The sequence below is a fragment of the Polypterus senegalus genome, chromosome 1, assembly GCF_016835505.1.
Source record: "Polypterus senegalus isolate Bchr_013 chromosome 1, ASM1683550v1, whole genome shotgun sequence".
Classification (NCBI taxonomy): Eukaryota; Metazoa; Chordata; class Cladistia; order Polypteriformes; family Polypteridae; genus Polypterus; species Polypterus senegalus.
The window spans coordinates 306194875-306213969 of NC_053154.1; the positions used below are offsets into that span (position 1 = coordinate 306194875).

The following is a 19095-nucleotide window of genomic DNA, read 5'->3' on the forward strand; positions in this document are numbered from 1 at the left end:
TGTGGCAGCACTAAATATACAGTGGTACCTTGGTATACATCCTTAATCCGTTCCAGATCCTTGGACTTATACCAAACAGGACGTATACCAAACAAATTTTTCCCATAAGAAATAATGGGAAAATGATTAATTCGTTCCCATGAAAAAAAAATCCTATTGTTATTGGCATATTATACATTGATGGGGTTGTATAAAATAATTTAAACACTGCTTAATACTAAAATACATAAATACAAAAGCAATTAGATGAAATAAATGAAAATGACTTGTCCGATAACAATGAGTTTAATTTTACTGCACAACAAAGGAGAGCATTACAGCTCTTCCAAAGGAGCCTCTTCAGGCAAATGTGAAGCACTGCTGTTGTTCTTCTTCTGGCAGTCTCCCTAAAGCAGATTCAATCCAGACTACTGCCTTATTACATCCACTTACAACTCGTTTTGCACCCTGGTTAAAAGGACACTGCTGCTGTAGATCTTATATTCCTTTCCTACTTTTTAAATAAAAAGAATCGTAGCCTTCAACAAATCTAAAACGTTTACCTTTTCGGCAATCATTAACATCTTCCGTTTGCACTTGGGCACACAGCCCCTGAAGCAGTAGCAGATCGTTTTGGAGCCATAATGAAGGGCTTGACTATGCACAAAGATAAACACAAAAGAGCACAAAAGTTAACTCTTTACACAGCGAAATACGTTGATGCTGAATGAGCGAGACGAGACTTCCTGGTTAACACTGCATTCAGCACACAGGAACTTAACTGCGTGCTCTGATTGGTTAGCTTCTCAGTCAGGAGAACTTAACTGCGTGCTCTGATTGGTTAGCTTCTCAGTCATCCGCCAATAGCGTCCCTTGTATGAAATCAACTGGGCAAACCAACTGAGGAAGCATGTACAGGAAGTAAAAAGACACATTGTCCACAGAACCCGTGAAGCAGCGAAAAATCTGCGTTATATATTTAGTTATGTTTTCATATAAAATCCACGATAGAGTGAAGCTGCGAAAGTCGAAGCACGATATAGTGAGGGATTACTGTACAGGTTAAAACTTTTTTTGAAGGCGCGCACCCGGTATACCACACGTGTTGTTCTAGCACACGAGTCGTATTCCAAACGAAGGTCGTATACCAAGCAAAATATTTTGCCTCTAAACAGGACGTATACCAAGTTGGACTTATTCCAAAGCAGACGTATACCGAGGTACCACTGTATAAGAATGCCATGCTTATTTATTTATATTTTTTCTCGATTTATGAAACATGATCAATTACATTACATTTTTTGCATTACTCAAACGGAACTTATGCCTTCAAGTCTTTGTAAGAAATAACAAAATAAATAAAAATCAGATTTTTTGTTAACATTTAACATATATCAGCTGAAGGGAAAAATGTAAATATTAATCACATTAAATTCAATACAGATGATAAATGGCAACATACATTACAACATCTTTATTTTCCAGTTTTCTCAACCAAGTACAACAAGTATTACTTTATGACAGTGGTTCTCAATATCAGAGCTGGACGGGGGTCCCCTTGAGGCTGTAGAATTTTATTCCAATCATCTCCTCCTAATTAAGCAAGCTGCTATTTCCCAATTTCTATGTTTTTGGGTAAATGCAGAAAATATAACATACACCATAATTACAATATAGTTGTAGTATAAAATATGTAAAAGTGTGTTTTTATTAGAATACAATAAAGCATTTATGTATATTACATAGGGATAATTTAGTGGGTTTTTTTTAACTTGGTTTTTAGCATTTTCATTGTTATCATAATTTAATTTCCTCTTTTCCAGATGTTCTAGTTATTTAATCTGTTATTTATTGATGACCACATTAGCAAGCCTGACGCTGAAGTGGTTGCAGCCTTTTAGCATTCAGTGTCATTTGGTGGGGTGTCTTTGTGCTATTATTTGTCAATTAAGGGAGTGAACTAGTCCAAAAAAGACCAATAAGAAAGTTAGGCATTTAAAGCAATAGCAAAAATACAAATATTTCTAAATGTAGTATAAATATCAAACTTCTGTCATTTTCTGAATGAAGAATAATGCAAAGAGAAAAAAACAGCTAATTAAATTATATCAGTTATAGGTAAAATGACCAATAACTGTGAAACTGGTTTGAGAAAAACCTGCAGCCACATGCCTCCCCATGACAGAGTTTGAACACTTTTAATATTAAGTGACACCCCATGAGAATGTCTGTAGATGCAAATGCAAAGTACAATATTGTACATAATGCAAAGTACTATATTGTATATAAGAATTACTAAAGTATGTACACTTTATGCGATATTACATTGGTAAAAACAAAAAAGAAAAGTCAGTCAAAAGTGAGATGGACAGGTTTAGCAGATGTTCTCAAGTTCAAGTAAAAATAGAAAACAAACTTACCTGCATTTGGAAAACAGCATCTGTCTGCAACAAAGTGGTTTTAGCTTGGGCATCAAAGACAAAAGGATATGTGCAAATTGTAACCGGCATCTAAAAACATCAGTGAAATGGTTAATTCAGCCGTACAAAAGTCAGCAAACAAAAACAGTTAAATAAAAAGGCAATGCTATATCATCTGCTTCTGGTATTCAATGACAGAAAAATAAAAGAGACTAACTTATGCAGAGATAAAGGTCTACAAAACACGACATACAAATGGAATACCGTTTTGCAACTTGCTTAACTATGAATGAAAGAAAACATTTTGAAGAGACAAGGGATGTAATACTGTGCAAAGCACAATAAAGAAAGCTACAGAAAGGGGAAGTATGGTGTAGTGGGTAAGATACCAGGCTTTAATCAAGAAGGCTGCTCATTAAAGTCTAAGTTCTGCCTCACAGTGTGGTTATGAATGAGTCACTTAATTTGCCTATGCTCCTAAAGAAAATCTACAAATATGTGTTCCTGATCTTGTAGATCACCATGGATAAAAGTGTTAATGAAATATATAACAAAAAATATGTCAGAGGTTATAAAATTTTGAACCATAATACTGTAATGTTGTTCTTAACCAAAACCTTTTGCATGTTAATAATGAACTTCTCTACAAAAAAAATATTCACTTTATCACATTCCAAAATAACATTATATACTTTAACACAAAAATATCTAGTATATCTGGCTGTTTTTTTAAATTAAAGTCACGCTAGGTGCAGAGTGCAATTATACATAAACATCATTAAATAAAAAAGAAGAAAGAGAGCCAACACAGCATTACACAAAAAGATGATCATACTACTAACTAAAATAATGACTTAAACTGTGTCAATCCGTTTCCAGAAAAAATAACTTTATGAGATGAGGTTGGTTGGTTATTGAAACTTTTTATTATGTTTATAAAATGAAGAATTGCATAGGTAATACCAGAGTGAAGTATTCCGACCCTTTACTTTTTGGACATTGTTACATTGAGGGCCTTGCACTAAAATTGCTTAAATTAATTTCCCCCCTTATTAAGCAGCACTCAGTATGCCACAATGACAAAGTGAAAACAGGATTTTACTAAGTTTTTTAAGTTTATTAAAAATATACATGTGAAATAGATTAGCTGAAGTATCTGTTATGACACTTGAAATTTAGCTCAAATTCATCCCATTCTATTGATCATTATTGAGATTATTGAGATCATTCCAACAGTGAAATTGTTGTGAAGCATAAGTGTTCCAAAGCACATAAGCCCCAAACAGATCGAAAAATGCCCACCATAAGTGGAAAACCCATCAAAACCCGACTGTAACAAAGTAGGCTGAATAGAATATTCATACATAAAAGATTTATTATTATAAAGCTCCGAGAAGCATGAAGACACAGAAATCAATGTCTTTAAAAAAAGCAAAGTCCCGAAGATAAATCCAAATAATTAGTCAAAATACAAAGCAAAGAGGTTAAAAAAAAATAAAAATAAATTCACAAAGAACAAAAAATAATCACAAATCCAAGAACTCGCCACTCCAAAGCACAATTGAATGCACCACAAGGGACTGTGGGTTGCCCCGCCTTCATAGGGCTGACAGTCCATTCTAGTGATAGGCATGTGGTATTCCACTTGGGAACCACCCACAAAACCACAAGGAACATAACACAGGCATACAAAATACAGTATATAATAAGAAAATGTAACATTAATATAAACAGAGACATAAAACAAGGATTTGAGCACCAGCTAAGGTAGGAATCCTGCCTGAAACAAAACAGAAGCATGGTTATGGAAGTATCATGCTGTGGGGTTGTCCGTCAGCGGCAGGGACTCAGAAACTAGTCAGGGTCTACGTAAAGCTGAAGGAATAATGTACAAAGATATTCTTATTGAAAAGCTGCTCCAGAGCACTCTGGACATCAGACTGCACCAAATGTTAGCCTTCCAATAGGACAATAACTCCAAACATAAAGCAAACACAACACAGGAACGGCACATGGACAATTCTGGAAATGTCCTTGAGTTGCCTACTTACAGCCAGAACTTGAATCCAATCAAACATCTCTGGAGAGACATTAAAAAAGTTGTCTACAAATGGTCTCCATCCAACATGACAGAAATTGAGAGGATTTGCAGAGAAGAATAGCAGAAAATCCAAAAATCCAGATATGTGAACCTTGTTATGTCACAACCAAGAAGACTCCAAGCTGGCATTGTTACCAAATGGAATTCAACTGCATACTGAGTAAAATGTCTGAATGTGATTTCATATATTAAATTTATGCGATATTTCAGATTTTTCTATTTTTAATTTGCAAAACTTCCCAAAATCCAATGTTCAATTTGTAATTCTGGGACATTGAATGTGGCTTAATATTGTAGCATAAGGCTGTAACATAATATGAAAAAAGTGAAGAAGTCAAGAGTACTTTCTAAATGCACTGTATTTATCCATCCATTATCCAACCCGCTATATCCTAACTACAGGGTCACGGGGGTCTGCTGGAGCCAATCCCAGCCAACACAGGGTGCAAGGCAGGAAACAAACCCTGGGAAGGGTGCCAGCGCACCACAGGGCACATACACACCAAGCACACACTAGGGACAATTTAGAATCGCCAATGCACCTAACCTGCATGTCTTGGGAGGAAACCGGAGTCTCGGAGGAAACCTACGCACTCCACGCAGGGAGGATCCGGGAAGCGAACCCAGGTCTCCTAACTGTGAGGCAGCAGCGCTACCCACTGCGCCACCATGCCACATTGTATTTATACTAACATTTAAATATAAAATTAATTTAATGTAAAACGAACACAAGAGAAACAGCATTAGAATTTTTTATGAACTTTAGCTATTCTATTTTCAGTTTGTATCCATGTAATACTTATAGTAACTCAATAGTTAGGCTTGAAACTAGTAGAGTTAATGTTCATATCTCAACACTGCTCTACTTTGTGACTAAACTTTAAGCCTCCTGTTCACTGTTTATTGTAGTTTAAGAATATTTTGATAGTTTTGTACCATGACTATTCATATTAAAGTTACAGACAGCCTGATCACCTTGCATATACTCATGAAATTCGTAAGAATTAGGTGTCCTGGAATCTAGTAATACAACATTAATCAAGGTGGATAATGCAAATACAAATCCAACTACATCCAATTCAAATTCCTGACATCATGGAAAAATGTGCATTAGAAGAGCAGAATACATGCAGACTACGGAAAAGGATAAGATGTAGCAAAGGAATGCAAAATTTAACTTAGTTCAGATTTCAAATGTGCTCACTGTCTCATCAAATGTATCATACTTACTTGATCTGACAATTTTTTACTTCTTTGTACTTTAAAACATGTTTTTCACAGAGGGAACTTTGGAATAGTGCTAGCAAAGCTCAGAATAATTTGAAATACACACCATAAGCAAACTGAGCTATAAAACAAATAAAATGCTATGTAATTTAATACATTTATTCCAGAGGTTATATTATACATTTTTGCTGGGGCCCAAAATTAGACAACCTGATTGTTAAAAATGTTTAAGAGAATTTATATCAATACTTGTCTCTGAGTCTACGCTTACCTCCAGTCCATGGTTGAGATCCTACAACAAGGCAGCAGAAAAGAAGACAATCAGAAAAGGAGAAAAAAAGCAGCATTAGTGCCGACATTCTCTGATTTACCAAATGATGGTTGAGCAAGAAGGCACTAGATCAAATTTTAAAAGGGAGTGTACTTCCATTCCCCCAAAAGTTCATTAATATAAATAAATGAACAATAAAACTGTCAAAAATGTTTAAAACGTACAGTACAGCTTACTAAAGTATTTTTTGAAAGTAGATAGTAAAGACTTTCACAAAGTACAAAATATCTACACTAACTTGATGTCAGAATAAGTGTAAACAAAAAAGATCCCAAGATTCAAGAAACGCAACTGCCATAACCACCTCTCGGCTATGTAGAAAGGAAGAATCTTACTAAAGAGATTTAAAACTACAACAAAATCATTAGATAACTCAACAGATTATTTTTAAATTAATCAGTAGGAGGTTTAAAGGGTAATTAATATAAAAAAATCACTCTTAAAATAACCCTTCAGGTAAAAAATGACTACACTATATATGTTTGTATGTGGGTTCATTTATACTGGTTTTTAAAGGCACTAAAGTTGAGAAAATGAGGCGACATCAATGAAATCACCTGCACAAATGAAAACAAAGCAATGTTTAATATTGTACAGGAGGCTAATTATGAATTGGAATGGCAGGTAAAATGATCAAAGGAAGTACTTGTGCACATAACTAGCTAATTTTACTATTCTTCATGGCTAGAGTATAGAAATATAGAAAATTTTAAAGTTTTCAAAGTACTCATTTTATCATAGCATAAAGATTTCAAAAATAAGATTTTTTTTACTCTGTCACTTTGTATTGAAACTGTAATACATTTTTAGCATCTTAATTTAAAATTCAAATACTTTAGTTCTTGATAAAATTCAAAAAGTAAAAACCACAAATTACTGCTCTAATTATAAAATTTTGAAATACAGGGCTAAAAATTTTTTTTTCTTTTATGTTTTGGATGAAAACTTAAAAGTGCCTAAAATCTAAAAGAAAAAGATATAGAAAGTGTATTTTTTTTCTTTTAGGCTAAAGACACAAAGCTGGTCCACTTACATCTTCATCATACATTTAAAAATCAAAGCAAAACAAAGTTATGCTCTGGGAAAAAGAAAGACAAGTGAACAGTCTGAAAGGAATGCATGACTGATAACTATTCCAACTACTATTCCAGCTCTTAGAATCTCATTCTGTATTTAACTCATAAGTTTGTAATTAGCCAAAACCATGCTACATTTTGAAAGGATCAATTCATACTAAACTACTGTAACTTGAGTAATGCAGCTCAAAAGTTATAGCTCAAACAATGAAGGCAGTTTTAAAAACAGAATAATCTTTATCATAGCAATACATTTTCAAGGTCAAAAAATAGCTTAGTTCTTAAGATCTAAAAACGTTTTGATTTAGCTGGTGCAGTGACAACTTGTTTCTGTGAAATAATGCTGAAGCTTACACTCAAGACAATTTTTTATCCCTCTACAATATATCTGGGGAAAGAGAGAATTATTTTTCAACTATATGTTGAATAAGTCATGTCCTGGACACATGAAAAAAAACATATGGTGGAGAGGTGGCTCGGAGGCTAAGGATCAGTGCTGGTATCACAAAGGTTGCCGGTTCGAATCCCTGTCACTGCCAAAAGAGATCCTACTCTGCTGGGCCCTGGAACAAGGCCCTTAACCTTCAATTCACCCTCCAGAGGCGCTGTACAATGGCTGACCCTGTGCTCTGACCCCAAGGGATATACGAAAACTAACAAATTCCTAATAAGAGAAATTGTATAAGGCGAAATAAAGAAAAGAAAAAAATACATATAGACTGAACTACATTAAGTGGTAAGGCAGTTAATGAAGCATTTTAAAAGAGGAAATTAAATGTGGAATACAGACAAAAATTACTAGTCTGTATATTTGCAGAACACCAAAATTAACAAAAAAAACTGCCGTTTATTTCTATAATATTATTTTCAGCAACAAACAGAAAACGAGTATAATTTTCATTAGAAAAAGAAACCGAGAAAAAAAACACTTTTTTGTTTGGTGCTAAACAAGAGGGAATATTCAAAATTAAATTTTCAACTTTCTCATTATTACACTGCAAATTCAAACAATCATTTATTCTGATTCTACGAAATGGATTTTAGCTGAATATCAGATAAAAAATGAACTGGCTAAAAACGTTGCTGGAACCATGTGACACCAGTATTACTTAAAGCTGAATTCAGAATTAAGTCCTACTGATCAAAGGACAAAGCAAAAACTGTATAGTACAGAAACCAGTGTGGACAAATTTGGATTACTATATATAGATTCAGGTTTGATCATCATGTCAAAAAGTCTCTGTTTTACTACATTAGGCTCTGTAATGAGGATACAACAATATTAGGTGTAGTTCCAAAGTGAACAGACCAAACCTCCAGGGACTAAAATGAATCAGCAACTGGGGGGAAAAAAAACTAAAAGGACAAACAAAGCTAAGAGTCCAAATGAAAGTTTTTTTTATATAACTGAGAAAAAAACCTCATGTCAGCAACTTTCTTAAAGTGCATTAAAAACATAGCAGGAGGAAATGTGAAAAACTATTTCTGAATAAGCTTCAGACAAAATGGGACACAGGTATCCCCCCACTTTTCAAAGCTAATCTGTTAATTACCATTAATTTAACCTGAACACCTGTAAGCATTTCAGGACCTAATTTCTGTTCAAATAACATCAAAAGGATTACTTCTTTCACACAAAACCTAGTAAGGCATTATACTTGATTAAATACTGTTTCAATATGCTTTATCACTTCATGTTTCACATTCAAGGGAATGGCCTTTTTGATTTTTTTTAGAACTTTTTCACAGTCTTTTCTAGAACCATGACGCTCAGGAAAATGTAAAGACAAATTCAAATAACACACGTGTATAGCTGACTGAACTACAATCTCTGAGGGCAGCTTTAGTGACGGAGACTGTGATTGCCTATCACCAGCATCCTGTCCTACCCCAAACATCTAGCCACACTACATTGTACAAAATGCAGCAAGGTATTCTAGGAATGATTGCAAAATGATTATGTGCTGGCATTACTGATGTACATTTAAAAATCATCTCAGACTCCATTATGCAAATTTTCTTAAGTAGATAGTTTGTAATTTGGGAGAAGCCTATATTTCAGTGCTATCAATAATGAACTTATAGCTACATGTGAATGTGCTGCTTTTATAAATAACATTACGACGTTATTGAATAATGCATAACTACTAAAAAAAAAAAAAAAAAAAAAGGAACACTCAATGACTGCAATAAGTGGCATGGTATTATCATCTTGTCTATTCCAAGTAAAACCTTAGTGAAGATCATCATCCAACAAATCTCTGAGGTAGCTGACAAGCAATTAAGGAATTGACAAGCTGTTCTTTCTGCAAAGGAAGGGGGAGTACTAATCAGATCTTTGCACTAAGAAATGTTATTGAGCAATACATATAGGGGCAGAAGCAGCTGTTCATAAATTTCATCGACTTTCAGAAGCTTCTGACAGCATTGACAGAGGCAGCCTCTGGTGCATTCTAAGAGCATATGGCATATCACAAAACATATTCACATATTTTGGGAAGCAGTTAGGCAAGGTTGTGTGATGTCTGCCTTACTTTTCACCCTGGTCATCGATTGGGTAATACAGCATATGGATTAAGACTAAGATAAGTGGCTGCTGAAGGACACTCTTCTTCACACTTGTGGGGACCTTGACTTCTCTGATGACACTACTTTACTGTCACAAATTTACCACCAAATGCAAGATAAAAAAACTGCATGAAATGTGAGATTATACAGTGGTGTGAAAAACTATTTGCCCCCTTCCTGATTTCTTATTCTTTCCATGCTTGTCACACAAAATGTTTCTGATCATCAAACACATTTAACCATTAGTCAAATATAACACATGTAAACACAAAATGCAGTTTTTAAATGATGGTTTTTATTATTTAGGAAGAAAAAAAAATCCAAACCTACATGGCCCTGTGTGAAAAAGTAATTGCCCCCTGAACCTAATAACTGGTTGGGCCACCATTAGCAGCAATAACTGCAATCAAGCGTTTGCGATAACTTGCAATGAGTCTTTTACAGTGCTCTGGAGGAATTTTGGCCCACTCATCTTTGCAGAATTGTTGTAATTCAGCTTTATTTGAGGGTTTTCTAGCATGAACCGCCTTTTTAAGGTCATGCCATAGCATCTCAATTGGATTCAGGTCAGGACTTTGACTAGACCACTCCAAAGTCTTCATTTTGTTTTTCTTCAGCCATTCAGAGGTGGATTTGCTGGTGTGTTTTGGGTCATTGTCCTGTTGCAGCACCCAAGATCGCTTTAGCTTGAGTTGACGAACAGATAGCCGGACATTCTCCTTCAGGATTTTTTGGTAGACATTAGAATTCATGGTTCCATCTATCACAGCAAGCCTTACAGGTCCTGAAGCAGCAAAACAACCCCAGACCATCACACTACCACCACCATATTTTACTGTTGGTATGATGTTCTTTTCTGAAATGCTGTGTTCCTTTTACGCCAGATGTAACGGGACATTTGCCTTCCAAAAAGTTCAACTTTTGTCTCATCAGTCCACAAGATATTTTCCCAAAAGTCTTGGCAATCATTGAGATGTTTCTTAGCAAAATTGAGACGAGCCCTAATGTTCTTTTGCTTAACAGTGGTTTGCGTCTTGGAAATCTGCCATGCAGGCCATTTTTACCCAGTCTCTTTCTTATGGTGGAGTCGTGAACACTGACCTTAATTGAGGCAAGTGAGGCCTGCAGTTCTTTAGACGTTGTCCTGGGGTCTTTTGTGACCTCTCGGATGAGTCGTCTCTGCGCTCTTGGGGTAATTTTGGTTGGCCGGCCACTCCTCGGAAGGTTCACCACTGTTCCATGTTTTTGCCATTTGTGGATAATGGCTCTCACTGTGGTTCGCTGGAGTCCCAAAGCTTTAGAAATGGCTTTATAACCTTTACCAGACTGATAGATCTCAATTACTTCTGTTCTCATTTGTTCCTGAATTTCTTTGGATCTTGGCATGATGTCTAGCTTTTGAGGTGCTTTTGGTCTACTTCTCTGTGTCAGGCAGCTCCTATTTAAGTGATTTCTTTATTGAAACAGGTGTGGCAGTAATCAGGCCTGGGGGTGGCTATGGAAATTGAACTCAGGTGTGATACACCACAGTTAGGTTATTTTTTAACAAGGGGCAATTCCTTTTTCACACAGGGCCATGTAGGTTTGGATTTTTTCTCCTAAATAATAAAAACCATCATTTAAAAACTGCATTTTGTGTTTACTTGTGTTATATTTGACTAATGGTTAAATGTGTTTGATGATCAGAAACATTTTGTGTGACAAACATGCAAAAGAATAAGAAATCAGGAAGGGGGCAAATAGTTTTTCACACCACTGTAGATCGGACAGTCTAAGATGGATGTTATGACACTCAAAGTAGACAGGTTGACACCTTTTAAGATAAATGGAGAAGATCTTTCCATGACTGACACTTTCACCTACTTAGGTAACATATTAAGGCACGATGGAATAACGAGCAGTGACATCTGAAGCAGACTGTCTCCTGGATGCTCAATAATGTGTGGAAAAGCTAAAAGGATTTAAACATTCCCCATGTCACCAGTCAGGAACAATCTAGCTCTTGACCATCTATGCAACACAACACTACTTCTCAATGCAGAAACAAGTTACCCATTATTTCAGGAAGCACTGAATTCTATAAAAAACATGTTGTAGAAAAGGGGCTTTCAGAAACCATATGAGAAAAATCTCAAAGATTTCTAGCACTAGACCCATATCAAGTGAGAAAAGCCTCCACTGTACAGAGGTGATAGGGAAAACAGAGTGTTTCAGGGATAGCAAAATGTGGTGTTAGTGCTGGGAGGAATACTGGTTCATAACGAAAACTGTTTTTTATTTTTGTTTTGATATGGATTTTTCTTATACTGCAAGACCGATTTAAATAACCTAAACAACATTTGAAACATGGCGCAGCGGGAAACTGTTTATGGGGGGACCTTTTTCACTGCTACACCGCTAAACACACATGCAACAGAGTACACACGTTAGTATTCTGAAACTGAAGCTGTAGCAAACGACAAAGTTGAACATGATGACACAGAAGAACTTTTGCCGAAAAAAGGAGCCGTGTCTGTTGTCTGTACAAGAGAATTATGTTTTACTTTTTAGTACACTTTTTAACTTAATATAAGCATGTTTTTAAAAAAGTATATATATATAAACAGTATGTATGTATATTAATTATTTGGTATACATTTCATATTAAAATATAAAATGTATATTATAGTATAAGTATAAATGGTTAATAAATGTCACAAATCTGTTCCAAGCATATCAGGAAACCAGACAAAGGTCAAGTGAACAACAAAGACAAGGATGTATGAGGAGAAGGTTTGTGTTGAACAACAAATGAATTAAAAGATGACTAAGAGAACAGCAGATGCCACGTAAACAAAAAAACTGGACAGTTGTCACATACACAGAATGATAAAATAGACTTTTATTTACTAAGTCATCTGGGTGTGTAAGCCAATGAACCAATCAGAGTAAATGTCAGGTGATGTATATGCATTAACCAGAACTAGTATGTAAATTTTAACCAGCACTATTATGTAAATTCAGTTGTTCATAAAATGGTCTTCTGCTCTTATTTCTTTGACCACTCTGATCAACTTGTATCAGACTGCTGTAAAGAATTCTCCCTCTTCAGCATTTGTTGAGTGCTAATTCCAGACAAAATGGATATGTTTTATCCTGCCAGGTTTCTCAAGGGTTTATCAAACTTGACCTAATAGAGGATTAGTTTCTTTCTTTAATTAATAATGTAATTCCTACCACAGGAGACAGTTCCAAAACAGGTGGAAAGGCATTTATAAAGCAGGATGTTAAAGATGTGAAACTGAGTAAGTTGGATATATGAGGTATTTGATGCAAATTTTTTTTTTTTTTTTTCCTTCTTTAAATTAAATAAACTGTACATACCATGCCATACATCTGCTGCTGGATCCACGTTATGTAATCATTTTTAATGTCCAGAAGGTTCTGCAGCTCATGAATATAGAATTTATCATACTGGATGATTTGTGAGGCTTTTTCATTAACCTATTAAAAAAATAAACATTCTATGAACAGAAGAACTTTTATTGCAAGGTATGAAACAGCAAGAAATGAAGACAAAACAAGAGTTACTGGCTAAATTCTTATATACAAATGGTAAACAAATCATTCCTCAAATGTTATTAGAAATAACTCATGCAATTTTCATATGAGGGAAAGTGCCTTTGTAAGCATCTTAGGAATGCATGTCATAATGAGGCAATATAGAAATATCTTAATTGGTTCATTTGAGTTGGAATAAAGAAGGCTTAGAGAATTTAAGAAACCTAAGAAGAATTAAAGAGAGATTTCAGTTCCAAAACAAGTGGAAATAGAAAACAGAAAATTTACGAAAAATAGACTAAACATGTTTACTTGTCTAGTGCAATAGATAATACATGTATTAATCTTGAAAACACTGAGGCTTTTGCCTTCCCAAAGTGAAATACAGTATATTTGTATGACTGCTGTTTCATAATAAAACTGTTAAGCATTTATCTTAGCAAACAAAATCTGGGTTCCTTTCTCATTAAACATAATGGGAAAAACTACCATATTTCTGAATTTCCTTTTATTATTCTAACAACTTTGAAATCAACACTTTAAATAGTGTGTTCAGTAACAGAAATGCTACCTCAAACAACAAGCATCTTTTGGAGGCTACTGGCTTGACACACAATTCTAAACCAAGGGCAAAAGGAAATAAGTATCAAGGTTACAGGTGTTATATTTTTGTTTCTGCACATAAAAAGGAGGAAAAGAATCCTGCTTAATACTGTATTGTTATTCTTAGACCACTGGCTCCCTGAACTTTTTATTTACCTTTCAGAAGCTGTTTTTTTTTTTTTGTTTTTACTGTACTTTTTTTGTTTACTTATTGGCAGAATTTTTAAGTTGCTGTTAATAAAAGCGTTTGCAAAATAAAATATAAGGAGGTGGGAATACTTTAAAAACACTGAAATGCGACATTTAAAGTAAACTCTCCATATGCCTTGACTTATATAAAATACTAGCTGTGGAATATAAAATGATATTAGACACAGTTGTTTTAGACTGATTTTGTATTTGAAGAACCACAAGGTTAACTGAAAAATATAGGAGAGAATTTAGCAGAAGGGCAGATGGCAGCTTTTTATTGCTCTGGACACTGACTCTCTGATTAACAGTGGTTCTCTAATAAAAGCATATAAAGAAATATTTTCATCTTGCAGCATCGTTAATATTAACATGGAAATTATTTTTTACAAGCAGTATAAATCATGCCATCAGGCAAACAGAGTCACATGCAGAAGTGTACATTTTAAACTATGGTTTAATTTGGTAAGTGTGCATAACACACAGCTATGAAGAATATGCTTTTAAAGTGTAGGAAAAATGTTTCTATATATTTATTTAGTTTATATGGTCATCTCAAGGAACTTATCTTTGTGGTACTGCAGCCTAGAGAAACTGTTTTCATTTATTAAATTGCCTTACAAGTGTGTGGATTAGTATAAATGTAATGTTTTAAGTATTTTCAAATGTGAATGAACAAAATAAAATGACCTTGGAATAAAACTGGTCTTTGGAGATAAATTGCAACATATGAACAGGCATGTACTTGATGAAGAACAAGAAGAATATTGTTGATTGTTGCCTTTGAAAGGCACTTTGAAGCCCTTGTACCAAGGTGTAATTTGTAATTCTTACCATTTATATACTGAGGTGAACACAATGCAGTCACTTTGTACATTGTGCCTTTTATCGAAGGTCAGCCTCATATTTCACTATACATGGAATGCACATCCTGCCCATCTGGTTGATTCGCTAAATCCAACTGTGAGCTGCATGTGCATCTCCCACTTACAAGCACTGCAAACCTTTTTGGAGCAATGTCATATGTAGTTATTGATGGATCTGAACTGTAAATAGGATAGAGCTTCTGAATGCAGCAGATAATCTTTGTAAATAATTGTTATTCATTAAAACTGTCATATAAAATATGCAGTTGTCAACAAAATGTAGTTATGTTCTGCTCAGGTTCCAAAGTAACTTATGACCATAATGAATACCACAGATATTAACAAATATACTGTAAATTTGTAATTACAAATTGAAGATTTTATATAGAATTCTTTAAACAAAATGTAAAAATCTACAACCTGAAGCTCAGTTTACTGCCACAGTCAAATTCAAAATTCACTTCCACTAAAACAAAAAAATGTGTACCATGTTTATAATAGTAAGATTTTTAGAAAAGTAAGCCTTAAAATTAAAGAAATTTGGCCCACAGATGTAGCCTCTCACCCTGTGAAATATCTCCAGGACCTTCAAGGCAGCATGTAGGAACCTATTGAAGATGGGCTGCTCAGAATGAGGAATTCCAATCTTCTGCGTTTTCAGAAGGCTCATGACTACTTCCTTGTACAACTCAACCATTCTTAGGAAAGCAGGAGGTTCAAGCATCGACCACCAGTTTTCTATTAAATACAACCAACAACAATTTCACGTATATTGTTGCTGAACTTTTATAATGATTATTATACAATCACTTAATCACTGCTCTGGATTACTGAGAACTTTTAATGTCGTAACCATAGTGCATCATCAAACATAATAAATTACTTTAATCTCTGAAGTACATAGAAGTCCAGTAACAACTGATACGTTGTATTGTGAGACTTGTTAATAATGTACAGTATTAATACATACATTATATCAATCATATTGTAATTACAGTTCCCTGCAAAGGCTGGGAAACCCCTAGCCAAGTTCAAAATTCTATTGACATTTGTCAAGTGGAGCAGCAAAAAAAAAAAAAAAAAGGAAATACAATGTTATCAAATAGTTTTATTTTTGTTTGATTTGGCTAGGGTGTCCAAATGTGCAGACCCGTTTATAAACATATGTGAGAGACTAATAAAAAGCTCTACAAACAAAGTATATCTGCTATATTAGAACCTGTTTAGTAGTATAAACCACACAATGCTGCACTCAGCATGCAGCAGCCAGAATCTGTTTAACCTTTCTAGGACAGATTCATTTTAGTTATTATTGTTTCTATTTGGAAGATTTGGTGTAGGGCAGCACAGTGGTTATTACTCTTCTCTCACAGCTACATAGAACCAGTATTTTTGCAGTGGGCAACAAAGATTTTTCAGAAAAATTAGAAGTTTTACATTCAAATGAAAATCATAGGTAAGGAGCCAAAACTGGCTGCTCAAATCTTAACGTAACTATCAGCAGACCAGTTACTGTTACCAATAAATTGTTTTACATTAGTAAAATATGCTTTTCAGATATTTAAGTATATCTTGAGGTAACTGCCAAGGAAACCTTACTGTTTGCCAATGATTAGCAGAAAAAAAACAAGAATTTAATTAATTAATACAGTTAGGTCCATAAATATTTGGACAGAGACAACTTTTTTCTAATTTTGGTTCTGTAAATTACCACAATGAATTTTAAATGAAACAACTCAGATGCAGTTGAAATGCAGACTTTCAGCTTTAATTCAGTGGATTGAACAAAAAGATTGCATAAAAATGTGATGCAACTAAAGCATTTACTTAACACAATCCCTTCATTTCAAGGGCTCAAAAGTATTTGGACAAATTAAATAACTGGAAATAAAATGTTAATTTCTAATACTTGGTTGAAAACCCTTTGCTGGCAATGACAGCCTGAAGTCTTGAACTCATGGACATCACCAGATGCTGTGTTTCCTCTTTTTTAATGCTCTGCCAGGCCTTTACTGCAGCAGCTTTCAGTTGCTGTTTGTTTGTGGGCTTTTCTGTCCGAAGTTTAGTCTTCAACAGGTGAAATGCATGCTCAGCTGGGTTAAGATCAGGTGACTGACTTGGCCATTAAAGAATTTTCCACTTCTCTGCTTTAATAAACTCCTGGGTTGCTTTGGGTCATTGTCCATCTGTATCATGAAACACCGCCCAATCAATTTGACTGCATTTAGCTGGATTTGAGCAGACAGTATGTCTCTGAAAACCTCAGAATTCAATCGGCTGCTTCTGTCCTGTGTCACATCATCAATAAACACTAGTGTCCCAGTGCCACTGGCAGCCATGCATGCCCAAGCCATCACACTGCCTCCACCGTGTTTTACAGATGATGTGGTATGCTTTGGATAATGAGCTGTTCCATGCCTTCTCCTTACTTTTTTCTTGCCATCATTCTGGTAGAGGCTGATCTTGGTTTCATCTGTCTGAAGAATGTTTTTCCAGAACTGTGCTGGCTTTTTTAGATGTTCTTTAGCAAAGTTCAATCTAGCCTTTCTATTCTTGTGGTTTATGATTGGCTTGCACCTTGCAGTGCACCCTCTGTATTTACTATCACGCAGTCTTCTCTTTATGGTAGGCTTGGATATCGATACGCCTACCCCCTGGAGAGTGTTGTTCACTTGGTTGGCTGTTGTGAAGGGGTTTCTCTTCACCATGGAAATGATTCTGCAATCATCCACCACTGTTGTCTTCCGTGGAAGTCCAGGTCTTTTTGCGTTGCTGAGTTCACCAGTGCTTGCTTTCTTTCTCAGGATGTACCAAACTGTAGATTTTGCCACTCATAATATTGTAGCAATTTCTCATTTTTTTTCTGTTTTCGCAGCTTAAGGATAGCTTCTTGCACCTGCATGGTGAGCTCCTTTGACCGCATGTTGTCTGTTCACAGCAAAATCTTCCACATGCAAGCACCACACCTCAGATCAACTCCAGACCTTTTATCTGCTTAATTGATAATGACATAACGACAGACTTGCCCACAACTGCCCATGAAATAGCCTTTGATTCAATTGTCCAATTACTTTTGAGCCCCTGAAATGAAGGGATTGTGTTAAAAAATGCTTTAGTTGCCTCACATTTTTATGCAATCTTTTTGTTCAACTCACTGAATTAAAGCTGAAAGTCTGCACTTCAACTGCATCTGAGTTGTTTCATTTAAAATTCATTGTAGTAATGTACAGAACCAAAATTAGAAAAAAGTTGTCTCTGTCCAAATATTTATGGACGTAACTGTATATATGAGACTGTAAGTGAGCCAGTATAAAAGCTTTAAAATCAGTTGCATGGAAATAGCCTAATTTTGGACTCAGCCTATCATTCAATGAGATATCCAGGCTAATGGTTAAGAAATTAAAAAGTCACCTTTTATTTGAACTTAAACAGAAGACTATGTTACAATGAAAAAATTTAAAATGAATGAATGAAAATTTAACATCATCAGGATAGACAAAGTAGAACAAAAGTTAATGACACATTAAGCATAACTTCTAAATTTTCCAATTCAGGGAACATACTCATCCGTCATCATCACAGTTTTTAAAATATTTTTAAACTGAACACTTAGGCTATGTCCACACTGTAGTTTTTGCATTATTTTCAAAAGTGTTCCTGTCCATACTGGAATGCACGAAAAACCTTTGCTTACACTGAGCATCTGTATATTGGCAGTAATCTTGTTATTGTATATAAATAAAGCAAATGTTAAATCAACATGTACACAAAAATAAAGTGTTTAGCTCTATGTTCATTTGTGAGATAACCAATTACTGCATAAGCAGTATGCAGCAATTGGAGTACACCTTTTACCTAACATCACTAATAAATGTAACTATACATACAGGAGATAAATACATAAATAAACGTGTGCAAGTGTCTTACAGTATATCTTCTCTTTACTGCACTGTGCTTTTGTGTCTCTATCTGTCCTGTAATATTGTGAGCTGAGCTGCATTCTACACCCATCCACTTCATTAAGTGCCATGTTAATATTTTTGTGTGGAATACACTCCTCCTTACTGAACAGATTCACTTTAAGTAATAAACATTGATTAATGGATGTCAGCTGAGTTATTTACACTCTGATTGCCATGGAGCTCTGATTTTTTTCACTACAACAGTAACTGTTGTCCACAGATTCATGAACCAA

At 34.9% G+C, this 19095-nt stretch overlaps 1 protein-coding gene across 2 annotated transcripts in view; it reads right to left on the bottom strand.

Annotated features, from left to right (window-relative positions):
- The window catches only part of herc4 (HECT and RLD domain containing E3 ubiquitin protein ligase 4), a 136173-nt gene that overhangs the window by 24086 nt on the left and 92992 nt on the right, over positions 1-19095 (bottom strand). Inside the window, exons 14-17 of one of the 2 annotated variants that reach the window (XM_039735133.1) lie at positions 15466-15638; positions 13066-13185; positions 5999-6019; positions 2400-2489 (exon numbers count right to left, since the gene is read on the bottom strand). In XM_039735133.1, coding sequence (XP_039591067.1) covers positions 2400-2489; positions 5999-6019; positions 13066-13185; positions 15466-15638 — 404 coding nt within the window. The remainder of the gene's footprint in view (positions 1-2399; positions 2490-5998; positions 6020-13065; positions 13186-15465; positions 15639-19095) is intronic. The other variant, XM_039735140.1, reaches the window with a different exon arrangement.